The sequence below is a fragment of the Belonocnema kinseyi genome, chromosome 4 (assembly GCF_010883055.1).
Source record: "Belonocnema kinseyi isolate 2016_QV_RU_SX_M_011 chromosome 4, B_treatae_v1, whole genome shotgun sequence".
NCBI classification, from domain to species: domain Eukaryota; kingdom Metazoa; phylum Arthropoda; class Insecta; order Hymenoptera; family Cynipidae; genus Belonocnema; species Belonocnema kinseyi.
Window position 1 is genome coordinate 135,544,757 of NC_046660.1, and position 13,410 is coordinate 135,558,166.

The 13,410-nt window shown below is 31.1% G+C and overlaps 1 protein-coding gene across 1 annotated transcript in view; it reads right to left on the reverse strand.

Moving 5' to 3' along the window:
- Positions 1-12,990, reverse strand: part of LOC117170625 (ataxin-7-like protein 1) — a 204,409-nt gene extending 191,419 nt beyond the window's left edge. The window contains exon 1 of the mRNA XM_033357525.1: positions 12,635-12,990. Coding sequence (XP_033213416.1) covers positions 12,635-12,719 — 85 coding nt within the window. The 5' untranslated portion in view covers positions 12,720-12,990. The remainder of the gene's footprint in view (positions 1-12,634) is intronic.
- Between the last annotated feature and the right edge of the window lie 420 nt (positions 12,991-13,410).

A 13,410-nucleotide genomic window follows, 5' to 3' on the forward strand; every position in this document is an offset into this window, starting at 1 on the left:
AGCGAGGGCGCATACTTTGAATAAAATATTTGTTATCATTCTCTTGAAATAAAGGTGTTTTTTTCTTGAAAAAATACCGGTTTCATATGTATACACCTGGTATAAGCGATATGATTAGAGAATGATGAATAAGATATCTGTGAAATAAATACGAATATTATTCATATTTATGTCACCAATATTATTACTTTGTTTTTCCTTATATATTCTTTAGTTATTAATTAAAACTTAATATAAATAAATTGTAAACAAGGTATTTATGCTCTTGTTACTAAAAGAGCAAGCATGTGCCGTACCTATTTAAATATTTTTGAAATAATAGTTAACAATGAATCATTTCAAATTGCATGCTCTTGAAATTTTAAAAATATACGAACAATTTTGGATAATTTAAATAGAAAAAGAAGCTGAATTGTATAATTTCTAAGTCGAAGCGCTAACAACTTTAGAATTGTTATTTGATTTGGAGAATCACGAAATCGGAATGATCTTAGATAAAAAACTTAAAAATATGACAATGTAAAAACGTTAAAAATTGTATATTTAAGATTCAAATTTTTGAGATTGGATAGTTTAGAATTAAGAGTAATTGAAATTGTATTCTTTATAATTAAAAAAGTTCAAAATAAATAATTGAAGATTGAAGACTTTCAGATTGGAATAATTTGAATTCAAAGCGATTCAAATTTGAAAATTTAATACTGAAAACTAAATTGAATCTTTCAAATGACAAGCTTCTGATATTCTAGGATTTTAAACTGTGACATAATAAAATTATACGTTAACATTAAAAATGATTAAAAGACGTTTTCTAAAATGAAAAGTGAATTACATGATTTAAAATAAAAACCTTCTGAAATATATAGTAATTTTAAATGGGAAACGTTCAAAATCAAAAAATGTTTACTCCCAAACGTTGAAACTTAAACGAATGAGAAATTAATTTAAAACTAATTTAAAATTAAGATAAAGAATACCAAACAATATTGTTATATTATATTATTATTTGAATTTGAAACAACAATATATTGAAATTAAAAATTCCAAACCTCCAAAAATCAATCCAAAAATATATTATTAATAATTATCATATGTAGTATCAAGTGACATTTAAAAGAACTGGGTAGGTTTTTTTTTACTAGATGTAATTTTTTCAAATCAAAAGTCATTGTTATTTTTACCATTACAAATTGCAGAATTTTAAATAATGCGAGAAATATTATAAACCTTATGACGTTGCAAAATTTTTGCAACTCACAAAATTCCAATTTAATTGATTTTACGGTTTTTCTCATTACATTTCGAGAGTTTTATAAAGACGCCTCGAGAACTGCACGGTACTCCATGACCATGGACTGTAATTATAAGAAAATTGTACATTTAAGAATTGATTTCGCTTTGTTTTGTTTATTTTTATTTAATGCTGACGTCCAGATACTTCGAGGGACATCTCGGACATATGGAATAAAGAGGACACTTAGAGAACCAGATATGTACGACGATGGGCAATGTGTGGAACTTCAAGATATACAAATTCTCCCGCCGAAACATGGACTACCAACCAACGCTTTGCCGAGTACGTCAAAAAGACTTTTGTTGAGATGCCGACTGGATTCGAAGAATATTCTAGGCCATTCCAAAAGTTCCAAATTCGACATCTCCACCCGGCGTGGAATTTTACGATACTGCTTTTGAAAAGTTTTTATTCTCAATTCCCCAGCATGACTAGTGGGGGAGCTCTTTAGCCCAGGCCCAGAGGTCTTTTGTAATGAAATTTTAAGTACCTTAATGCAAAGGGAGCAGGTCTATTGCAACATTCTTCGATAGTTGAAGAGTTCAACTACGCTTTAGGTCGTTTAGCATGACACTGCAACTATTAGTTTATTTATAGCAGCTTTTTGAAAATTGAGTTAGGTCCTGTGGACCCAAGTACTATTTGCAGTGCAACAAAAGATCGAAAAACAAATACTGGATGTGCCTCTTGTCGCCGTGCTGTTTGCTAAGAGCACAGCGTCTTCATGTGTAATGATTGCAGTAACATAAAATTAAGCGAAGATCACTTTATTTTGTCTTAATTTCATGCCTACTATGTTTAATTTCAAGAATTCATATCAATTTTGAAAATTATTTGTTGATAAGTAATACAATAGAGTATTTTGACAAAAACGCACGATTTATTTTTTCCCTTTTTGACGTAATTCATTCCTCAAAATAAATATACTTTTTGAATAATACACTGAACTATTTTTTTCAAATTGGTACATCTGGAGAAGACGTAACTAAATTTTTAACCCTTAATATCGAAAATTAAAAAAGTTATGAATTTTAAAATGAAAATGGTCTTTTTTTGGACTTCAACATTTTTTAAAGTATATTTAAATGTAATTTTTGACAATACGACCTACATGATCTTTTAACGTCATTTCTTGAGAAGTTCTAAAGAAATTTTCAAGGAAAAATTTTCAATAGTTTTTTTTATATAGCGATTTTTGTCGCCTGGGTCCAGTTTTGTACATTGTACAACGTACACAAATTTTCATATACACTTTTTGAAGTATAACAATATATTAACATAACTCGCAAGGTGGAAGGATAAGTTATAGAAACAATAAATAATTAGGAAATCTAAATCCTAATTAGAATGTTTTTTAAATTTTTCTTTGTAATTATCTTCATTGAAAATAAATGTAAACACATATGAAATAAAATAATTAAAAATTTAGTTGCTATTAAAATTTTATATTGCAAAGTTAATCGCCCCGAAGCACCTCCACAGAAATTTCGTATCTACGAGGCTATGTGACACCACTAGGGTGCGTTCCAGGGCATCACCCGGGCCCACTTGGATGCACTCGGAGCCGTTCCACGACGTTAGGTAAGTGTTGGGCTTCACTCGGGTGAACCGTTCAGTAATCACCCGGATAAAGAGTAGGGGTCACTCGACCCATTGAAACTAGGTAGATGGAAGTGAGTGAACAGTGTAATTGGCGGCCACTTGCTTAGCTCCATAACAGCACATTTATGTACAGTAGACTCTAGGACTGTAGGGGAAGCAAGCAGGAAGTGTCAGATAACCCTCTCTCCTGCGTCAAGCCACGTTCGGAGCAGTAGGCGTAGCCGATCGAGTATGCATGCCCGTGAGATGAGACAAGGAGTCAGGGCAAGCGAACGAAGGAGAAATTGGGAAACGAGAAGTGTCGTAGCGAGAAGTGTCGTAAAGTCTACTGTATTTCAAACGTAAATATACATAATATAGCTTTTCCGTAATGCTTACCGAATTTCCTGCAGTTTAAAGAACTTTCAGTAATTTTACAAATTACTAATAAGTAAATTAATAATAATTCTTTCATTTTTTAACATCGAGATATTAGGAATAATAATTGCAAAGAAATTTAAGAACCTAACTAATTAAAAATTGAAATGCGACAATATAATAATGTTATGATAAATAAGAATTGAATTGAATGCGTTCTTCTAACGTTTAGTCAAGTTAATTGAGTAGAAATAAAAATTTCTGTTACAAACATGTGCTTAAATATAAATACGGTAAGGTTTTAAAGTCCTTGTTACTCATTTTTAATTCATAAATAAATATTTGTTTTAAAAATTGCGTTTCCCCTGTATTGAAAAATCCAATGAGTATTTTTATTATATTATTGATGACTGACAATTGAATATGAATATTTGGAAATATTAGTAGGTAATATTTTTATTAATATTTTAAAAAGATTTTTCTAATTCTCGATTTCAAAGAATTTCATTTATTTTTGTAAGAAAAAACTATTGTTTTATATTTGTAATTATGGTAAGAATAATATATAAAATTAGAAACGTTTTAGGAAAATATTTGGCTAAAACTTTTTAAAACGTTATCTTACTGTCATCTTCAATTTTTGGACAAATTATAAAAAAGGTATATGTGATGTGCACCCAAGAAAGGAGGCTTACTCTGAAAAGTGGGATTTGTCAGAGCGAACGGTCGAAGTTCACCTGATAGATGCGACTTTCAGGAGAGAGGGGAGGCTCACGAAATCCTCCCTCTCCACTTACCACTAGTTTCTCACGGAAAGAGATAGGCCGTAGACGCGGCTCACGGACAGGGTATAGATGAGACGCGTAGATTTATTGGTGAGTGGTGGGAGGTGTTTCATGGAATCACGAGCTCTCGAGCGAGAGACCGATTTTTCAGGTACCTAACAACTCAACTATTACCAATGATAAAGCTCGGATTTTTTCCCGGTGGTTTCATTAAAAGGAACAGCTCGAAAACTATTGAAAGGTGTAAAAACCTTGGTTTTGATATTTTTAGAGTAAACCCCCTTTCTCCGGCGCACGTCACATATGTTAAAAGAATCACAAATCACAAAATAAAAATTACATAAACGAAAAATCAATGGAAATTAGATGTAAAATAATGTTATTTTTAAGAATAATTGCAATCTTTCATTGCAATTTCATCTTTTTTGTTCAAAGTTGAACTATTTGGTTAAAAATTTATCTTTTCGTAGAAAAAACTCATAATTTTCGTCATAATTCATGGTTTTAGTTGATAAATCATCTATTGGGTTACAAATGCTTCTTTATTCTTGAAGATTTATCATTTTAATAGAAATTATAAAAAAGTTAAATAATTTTTTTTTTTTTAATTCGTGTAAGTTTAAGCAATAGTTAGAAGATTTGTAAATATTTGACTATGTTTTCAACATTCAACATTATGTTAAAACTATTTTTTCTAAATAAAAAATGATTTTTAATTTTGTCAGGTATCTTAAGAAAATTGATGTATTATCTTTCAACATTTCGAACCCCTTTTAAACTCTTAAGAATTTTCAAAACTCTACAAATGCTTAAGAAAATTATTTAAAATTCTTCTGAAATTATCTAAAATTCCTTCAATTAAAAAAAAGGAATATTCTTTTGAAATTAATTACGCAGGGCCACAAGATGAAATTGAGGTGGAGCATCTTTCAGCCTAGTTCAAGTTTATTGTTTTGGGGTCGCTGATCACGATCCCGGTGTCCATTTGACCCCATCGCGTCTAGATCAAGGTCAACCCCATGTTGTCATCGATTAAACAACTTTTGCGTTGTTTGTGTGAAATATGTCATCATGAATCAGGGGAAACAATGTACAGATACATTGAAAGCACATTAAAAAAAATGTTTCAATATAGATACCAGTGGAATGGACAATTTTTGGACTACAAAAATATTATGCGTCACTTGATCCCTGTGAATCACGGAAAAGAAGAAACAGATATTTGTTGCTCCTACGATTTGGCGAGAGCCAAAAGATCATGACACTGATTGCTATTTCTGCTTGACCAATATATCTGGGTACAATAGAAAGAATAATTCTACAATATTATAAGCATCTGTTCAATCTGTGACTCATGCTGTTTTAATCACCATTGAACAGGTTGAAAGTGAACATCAGATATTTACTGACGAAATCTCTTTTGAAACAGAAACTAATGATACAGATAGAAGAATGTTATTTGAAGAATTTGAAGATCAGCAAAATTACGAGCTAGTTGAATCGCAAAAATCAGAATATGGTCAGCCCGGAAATTCTCATGGTTTTACTCAAGACGAGCTAAGTGACTTGATTAGAGACGCAAGACTTTCCAAAGAAATTTCCGAACTCGTAGCTTCTAGGTTAAAAGAGAAGAATGTTTTAGCTCCAGGTACTCGAGTGAGTTTTTATCGTTATCGAGATCGCCCATTCCGGAAATTTTTCTCTAAAGCAAAGGGTTTGGTTTATTCAATGATGTTGAAGGACTGATAAATGAGTATAAAAGTGTTCAATATGTAGCTAGTGACTGGCGACTATTTATTGATTCATCAGTGAGGAGTTTGAAAGCTGTCTTACTTCACAATGGAAACCTAAATGCCCCAATACCGGTTGCTCATTCAGTGATCTTGAAAGAGCAATACAATAATCTCCATTTTCTACTCGAAAATTTTAAGTATGATAGTCACAAGTGGCAAATAGTTGGAGATTTGAAAATAGCCAGTATTTTATTAGGTCAACAAAGCGGAAACACAAAGTATCCATGTTTTATTTGTGAGTGGGACAGTCGTGCCCGAGAACAACATTATGTGAAAAAGGACTGGCCACTCAGGCAAGAATTAACTCCAAGATCTATGAACATACTACAAGAGAGTCTCATTTATGGTCATTAAGTCATCCTTCTACAATTACATATCAAACTCGACTTATTTAAACAGCTTATCAAAGCAATGAGGATATCGGAAAGCGATGCTTTCATCTATTTATTTGAGAAATTTCCCAATATTTCTGAAATGAAAATCAATAAAGGTGTTTTCGATGGCTCCCAAATAAGGGAACTGATGAATGATGATGAACTCGAAATGAGAATGACAACTAATGAGAGAGCAGCTTGGAGTAGTTTCAAAGAAATTCGAAAAAAATTCTTGGAAAATAACGAAGACCCTGATTACAAGAATATTGCCGACAGACTGTTGGAAAACTACCTATCTTAAAATTAATTTTTTCAAAAACATCATTTGCAATTTTTTCATATCGAAATATGGATTCTAACAATGCTAAAATGGAAACTTTTAAATTATCTCTTTTCAAATCCGCTGGAATTTTCTGAAAAAAATTCTAAAGATTTCAATTTTATAAAATTATACCAAATTCTTTCACATGATTAAAATAGATTGAAACTTAGTTAGAAATTATTATAATAAGCCTAAAATTTGAAAAATAGTCCTTATTTTATATTCCAAATATTAAAAAATATAAAAGTTTCTATTTTTTTCATTTTAAGGATTACGTTTTTGTAATTGATATTAAAAGTTTCATAAATTATTCATTAATACGATAATATTATTTTTTCTAAAAAAGCATTAGATACCCTTTATATTTTCAAATAATTTTATCTTTTAAAAAATATAACATAATAGAAAAAAAGTAAAAAATAAGTAACATTTGATCCCAAATAACTTTAGTTTAAGTATTTAAAATATTAAACTATTTCTAAATTTAAAAAATCAAAACTATAATTATCAACTAATATTATAGAAATTTTAGAGACTATACGGATTTTCGAGAGGTACTAGAATCATGTAGTTTCATATGGCGTTTAAAGTGATTGAAATAAATTTTATTACTAAAAAATGAGGTTTTTCTCTACCACAAAAAAATTCACTTTGATTTTTACGACTAAAAATTGAAGAATTCAATTCTAAAAACTTCAAACTGATGTGACTTCTAATTAAAAGCATAAAAAATAAAAATTTTAAATCTAATTGAGCCATTCAATTTTGAATAATTCCCCAGTGCATTTAAAATTTCAATTAGGACCGTGAAAATAAATTTTTAAAAATTAATCATTTTTATATTATGCATAACGCTCTTAAAAATTCTTTTAAAAATCCTCGGCTGGAAATCCCAAATCTTATAATCCATCCAATACCATACATTTATTTCTTATGAAATTTTGTTGAAAAAAGTTCCCTAATCATTATTATTTAAAATCTTATCAATTATTGGAAAAATGAAAAAAAAAATGAACAAATTCCACGGATTATTTTGAGTCCTTAATTTTGTAAAATGTTCTCCAAACTACAAAAAAGACGCGCAATATTTTAATTTTGTTCTAATAAAATTCATAAATTTTTTTATTGTTTTATTATTTATTTGCATGAAAATCATTTGTGTGTTTTACTGGCTAAAGCTTTAACTATTTCCATGTAAAGTCCATTTTCAATTTAAATTTTAAATACTTTATATTTAGTTTCAAAATTGATCGTTTTAATTTAAATTTTTGACTATATGGTTGAAAATTATTCTATTTTATTGTTTTTCATCTAAAATAATTTAAAAATTATTATTTTTAGGGTAAAAAATTCAAAGTTTAAAAAGTTCGAAACAATAAATTTTTCCCAAAATTGTTTTCATGTTTTCGTGAACATCAAAGTATATATTTGTTACGACAAATCTTTTATCAGAATTTTTTTTACAGCTTTACTTTTTAATCATGTTAGTATTTACTTCAGTGATTGTTATACAGTGGGACCTCGTTCGTGTCTCTTTCTGCTTCGTGTCGTGGTCACGTGACTTCTCAGAACCTCGCTCGTGACGCGGAAATTACATCAAAAAGTTGCCCGTGCACCACAATCCAGTGTTGTTTCTAATAGTGTCTAGTCATGTCTAGTACATATCAGTGATATGTTATAAATCATGCTACCTAAGTACGCCCCTGAAACGACCAGAAGGGACGTTTGCGACACAAACGAGGTTCCCGGTCCCAACTCTGGGACACGAACGAGGTCCCACTGTACTATTTTACTCAAGGCATATATGGAATTTTTTGATATACATTTTTTTAAACATTTTCTTATCATTTTTGTATGTTTTGTTTTGATCGATATGATAAAAGATACATGTCGGCATCAAATATTTAATACTAAGCTCAAATATTGTTGACCTCTCTTTCAGAAACATTGAGAAAAAAGTGAAGATAATACCATTTGCTTGGGTTTATTAACTGTCCAATATATTCGATTTTTTTAATAAACTGTGCAAATTTTTTTTTTATCCTGCCAGGATGTGAACTTTGAACAAATAAGTCGTAATAATTTCAAATTGTAAAATTGCTTATAAATCTAGTGTTTAAGTGTAAGAAATTTTCGAATGTTTGAAACTCATTTCTTCCAAGTTCAGACATTTTATTTCAACGACATTTCAGTGACAAACGTCACGAAAATATCCGAGGGTCAAGCGAGAAAATTAAATATAACTCAGTCCACCAAAAATGTGGGGTCCGGCACTGGTCGCTTCTCACAAGAGGTGAGAATTTTCTTGGTTAGTATACAAGGACCACTTCGGCCAATGCCCACAGCGTGCGATATTCTGCGTTAGGGAAGTGCGTTGCATGCATTATATATACATATATCTGTGTTTTTGCCGTGTTTTGCCGTGTTTTTGATTTGAGAAGCGTTCTGTGAAATATTCAGTCTTCCACTTTGTTTTTAACGTACTTTAGTTTCGCAAATTTTAAAGCTTCCCGTTGCTAAAATTACTGTCCCATTTAAGAATTCTTCCTGCAGTGTGTTTAATTCTCATAGAAACAGTTCTGTATAATTTAAAATAACGTAGGCCTGTAACTATTACAGATTTTTTCTCATGCCCGCAACATCGGAACTAATTCTGTAATTCCTCAAGTACAAATTTTTTCTGTGTACATATTTATAATTATAACTTATATACTAATATACTACTTTGAACTTGAATTAAAAAATTTCGTCTGTTTTGGCGTATCTCATTCTAATGGCGAGATCAGTTATATTCATTTTAATTTTAAACATGCAAAAAAGAAAATAAAATATCTGAAATAATCGAAACCCGTAGATTATGAATTTCTAAACTTCTCGTAGATAACTTCAAAATTTTACAAATTTTAATTTTTAATCCCTTTCAGCTGGTCTACCTGATAGCCTAGTCGCATTGGCATACCGATCTTCACTAACACTATAGTATACACTACTAACACATTTTTTCAAAGACCTCACAGACTATATTTATTGGGTGAAAATAAACTTTTAAAAATTTAAATAGACATTTGAAGGGGAACTCAGGTATAGAAAACTGACCAGTGCCGTTTCGTCGCTTTTTCAGTGTGTTTTCATCGGCAGGGTAGCCGCACTACTTTAAGGGACATATTCTCATACAGAACTCATGCTTTGCTTTCGATTTATTGTATGCATTTCTATGGTTCTCTAATAAATCATATAATAAGAATAATTTATTTCCTTTAAAATATTTTCAGAAGGAACACAACTTTTGAAGGCGTTTTCCACGCAGAGCATTAGCATGGCATTTTTTATTTTAATAATATTTTTCGCAACTAAAATAATAACTATTAATCTTATCAAAAAATGATACCTGGTGAATTTGTTGATCTTTTTGAGATAAACAATTTTTTGCTTAACATTTTTTCGTATGTCACAAAGTTTGTCTGATTAATGGAATTTTTTCAATAAGATTTTTCACGACAAAAAAACTGTGCATCTTATCAAAAAATAACCTGACACAATCAAAACTAGAGCCGGAGGTCAAGAATGGCTGACCAACGAACGTTTTCTTTCTTTTTAAGACTTGAAAAATGGTGCTAAAGTACAATTTAATCTAATAATTGCTTCTGTCTCAAAATTTCTGTATCTTCTTTCTGAAAACATGGAGATTTAATACAAAATGGCGAAACAAATCTTTGATGAGAATATAAGGTTTGCTTTTATACAAAAAAAATCAAATTTATGTTTGACCTTCATTTATGAAAGTTATTTTTTTAATCATTAGCCCCTCGGTAAACATTTACCCAAGTGACCAAAACTGTTATCAATGAACTAACTTCTAATAGGACAACCCTTCGTCCAACTTCAACTTAAATTGGACAACTTTGATTTTTTGAGTGAGTACTCTAAGAAATAATGTCCCATATACACGACTAGTGTGTTTCATGATATATCGTCTCGAAAAGCATGCCATTTGACAATAATTGATAAATTTATTGGCAAGTTTAATTCTTAGCCTTTTTCAATATCAGACTGAAGGATTTATAGCAATAAGCATTAAATTACCATTGATTCCAATCATTGAAAAAAACATACTTAATAAACACAAAAAAAAATGGTCCAGGGCGAATATTTTGAAGGAAAAAATTTTCGAAGAAAATGAAACAGGAAGCTATATCGGTACTTTTCTTTCCAAACTTACGACAACAAAGGATTACTATTTTGGAGAAATACCGACCGAGCTGTAAAACCTTGGAAGCAATTTTCAATGTAGTCAATGGGCTAGTTATGAGGGTTATATTTATCAAAGTGGGACAAAACAACAAAAATCGCTAACGAACATCATGCACAAATAATACAAAAACTAATGTTTGCACTTGTAATGCAAATAAACAAATTTGATCTGGCATACATATAAGCTGTGTCAGAGCAGCAATATTGCAGCGAGTAGACAACTTCGAAGTTCTGTGGGTCTGTGGGTAATACAGATTACATGATTACCGACAGGGAAAGATAGAAGCAAAACTTCTGCGTAAATCCTGCATGCGTCAGTCGATAATTCTTATTTTCATGAAGAAACTTCTTTCTTCTCCCAACTCTGTGCATGGTCACAAACTATCCTTTAATATTGATTAATATTTTCCGACATTTTTTTGAGTTATTTAAACTTTTATTTTTCAATGTGGGTAAAAAAAATATTGATAGCAGGACTGCCTTGATCAGCTGGTACAGACGTTACATGGCCTTAAGGGCAGTGACATAGCTAAATACCTACATTACCGACCTCACTTTTTCAGTTCACTGAATGTTTTTATGAACCTGAGAACTTTTTTTGTAAATAAAATATTGAGCTGAAATTTTGGAAAATGTATTAGAGTACAATAAAGTACGTTTAGGTACTGCATTTTGGTAGGAACTTCACTGAAAATTATTTCATCCTTTTTCTGAACCTCGACATTTTTTGAACGTTCGAACTTTTTTTATACATAAAATATCGGCCTCAAGCTTTGATAAATGCAAGATCCGAAAGAAAACTGCGTTTAAGTACAAAGCTTAATAATAAAAGATGTAAAAAAAAATTCAACTATCAATTCCATCGGCATCAGCCGGTAACGTTGTACACGAAATTAGGAACTCTCTAGAGCCTCGTCTAGTGGCCGTCAGGGTTCGTATTTTCGTGTACAACGTTACCGACTAATGCCAATGGAATTGATAGTTGAAATATTTTTTTTTACATCTTTTATTATTAATATTTGTACTTAAACGTAGTTTTCTTTCGGCTCTTGCATTTCTCAAAGTTTGAGACCGATATTTTGTGTATAAAAAAAGTTCGAACGTTCAAAAAATGTCGAGGTTCAAAAAAAAGGTAAAATAATTTTCAGTGAAGTTCCTAGCAAAATGCAGTACCTAAACGTACTTTATTGTACTCTAATACATTTTCCAACGTTTCAGCTCGATATTTTATTTACAAAAAAAGTTCTTAGGTTCAAAAAAATATTCAGTGAACTGATAAAGTGAGTTCGGTAATATAGGTATTTAGCTGTGTCACATGCCCTTAATCAGACACCGTCATGATGAGTTCCGATCGTAGGCGATTGATAATTTTGGTCCATAAATAATGACAATCATTTTTCTCTATATCTTAAGTTTTACAATATTTGCAGTTAAAAAATAACATTTAGATCTCCGAGTGGAATGTTCAAAATTTTCACATAAATGAATTACTTCACCTGAATTTGGAAGGGGAAATCCACGTAGAAATTCCGCGTGAATATTTTCAGTTGAAGCTGTATTTTTATGTGTTGAACGCGTTTTATGTAGGATAAAAAATTTTGATATAAAATTATGAATATTGGATTGGAACGTGTTTACTTGTTGCATAATTGCAGGAGCGATAGCCAAGAGAAATATATTTTTCGTTGAATGTAAACGATCTTTATGTAGTGTAACACGGTGAATACTTGACAAATTTTTCTATGATAACGAGAACGCCGAATAGAGGTTATGTTAAAGTAAAAATTAAAGACATACCTAGGAAATGTGTGCAATTCAAAATAAAAATATCAATTCCTACGCAAAACAGGACTTACTTAGTGGTTTATCCCGTCCAATTTTGTCGATCCAGTTGGACCACGGTTGACCGTGAAAAAATGTAGGGCTATCACTCCCCGACATTACGACAGGCAAGAGTGCTTGGTATGAATGATGTATATATCTAACATACACTATATTTGCGCATTATGTTTCATGTTTACGCTCTATGGCTGGACCAAGCAACTTATTATCGATCTAGTATTTACGTTGAGATGAATTAAAAGAAATCATTACAAAATATTACACAAACTTATGTGTCATAGGTGATACATCTCTGTATAAAAATAAAGATAATTCTAGGTTTATTTTACTCAGCCCGGTGCAACTTACGTTAGGGCGGGGAAGCCTGTAAGATTGTGTAGGGTGAAAGTGGGATGAGAGTTGACCGGTAGCCACCAGGCGAAATCGCGGCGCTGACCGTCGACCCTTTAGGGTCGTCTTCAGAGATAGGAAAGTAAAATACCCAGAGTGATTTACGTAGTTTTTACGGTAAGTTACTAGGTATTTTACATGCCTAGTTTCTTAGGGTGGCGTCCCATGATTGCATAATAGACCTTTTCATTTAAGAAAACGACATTGCGCAAGCGCCAAAGATATATAGCACTTCCATGTGAGACTGCGTCAATTTTGACTGAAACTTATGTGAAAATAGTAAACATTGACGAAAAAAAACTATTTCGAACAATTGGAAGTTAAAAAACTTCCGAAACAAAGAAATGTCTAATAGATCAGGTGAAAATCCATTGAAAAAAAAGATTGGTGAGCACGAGAG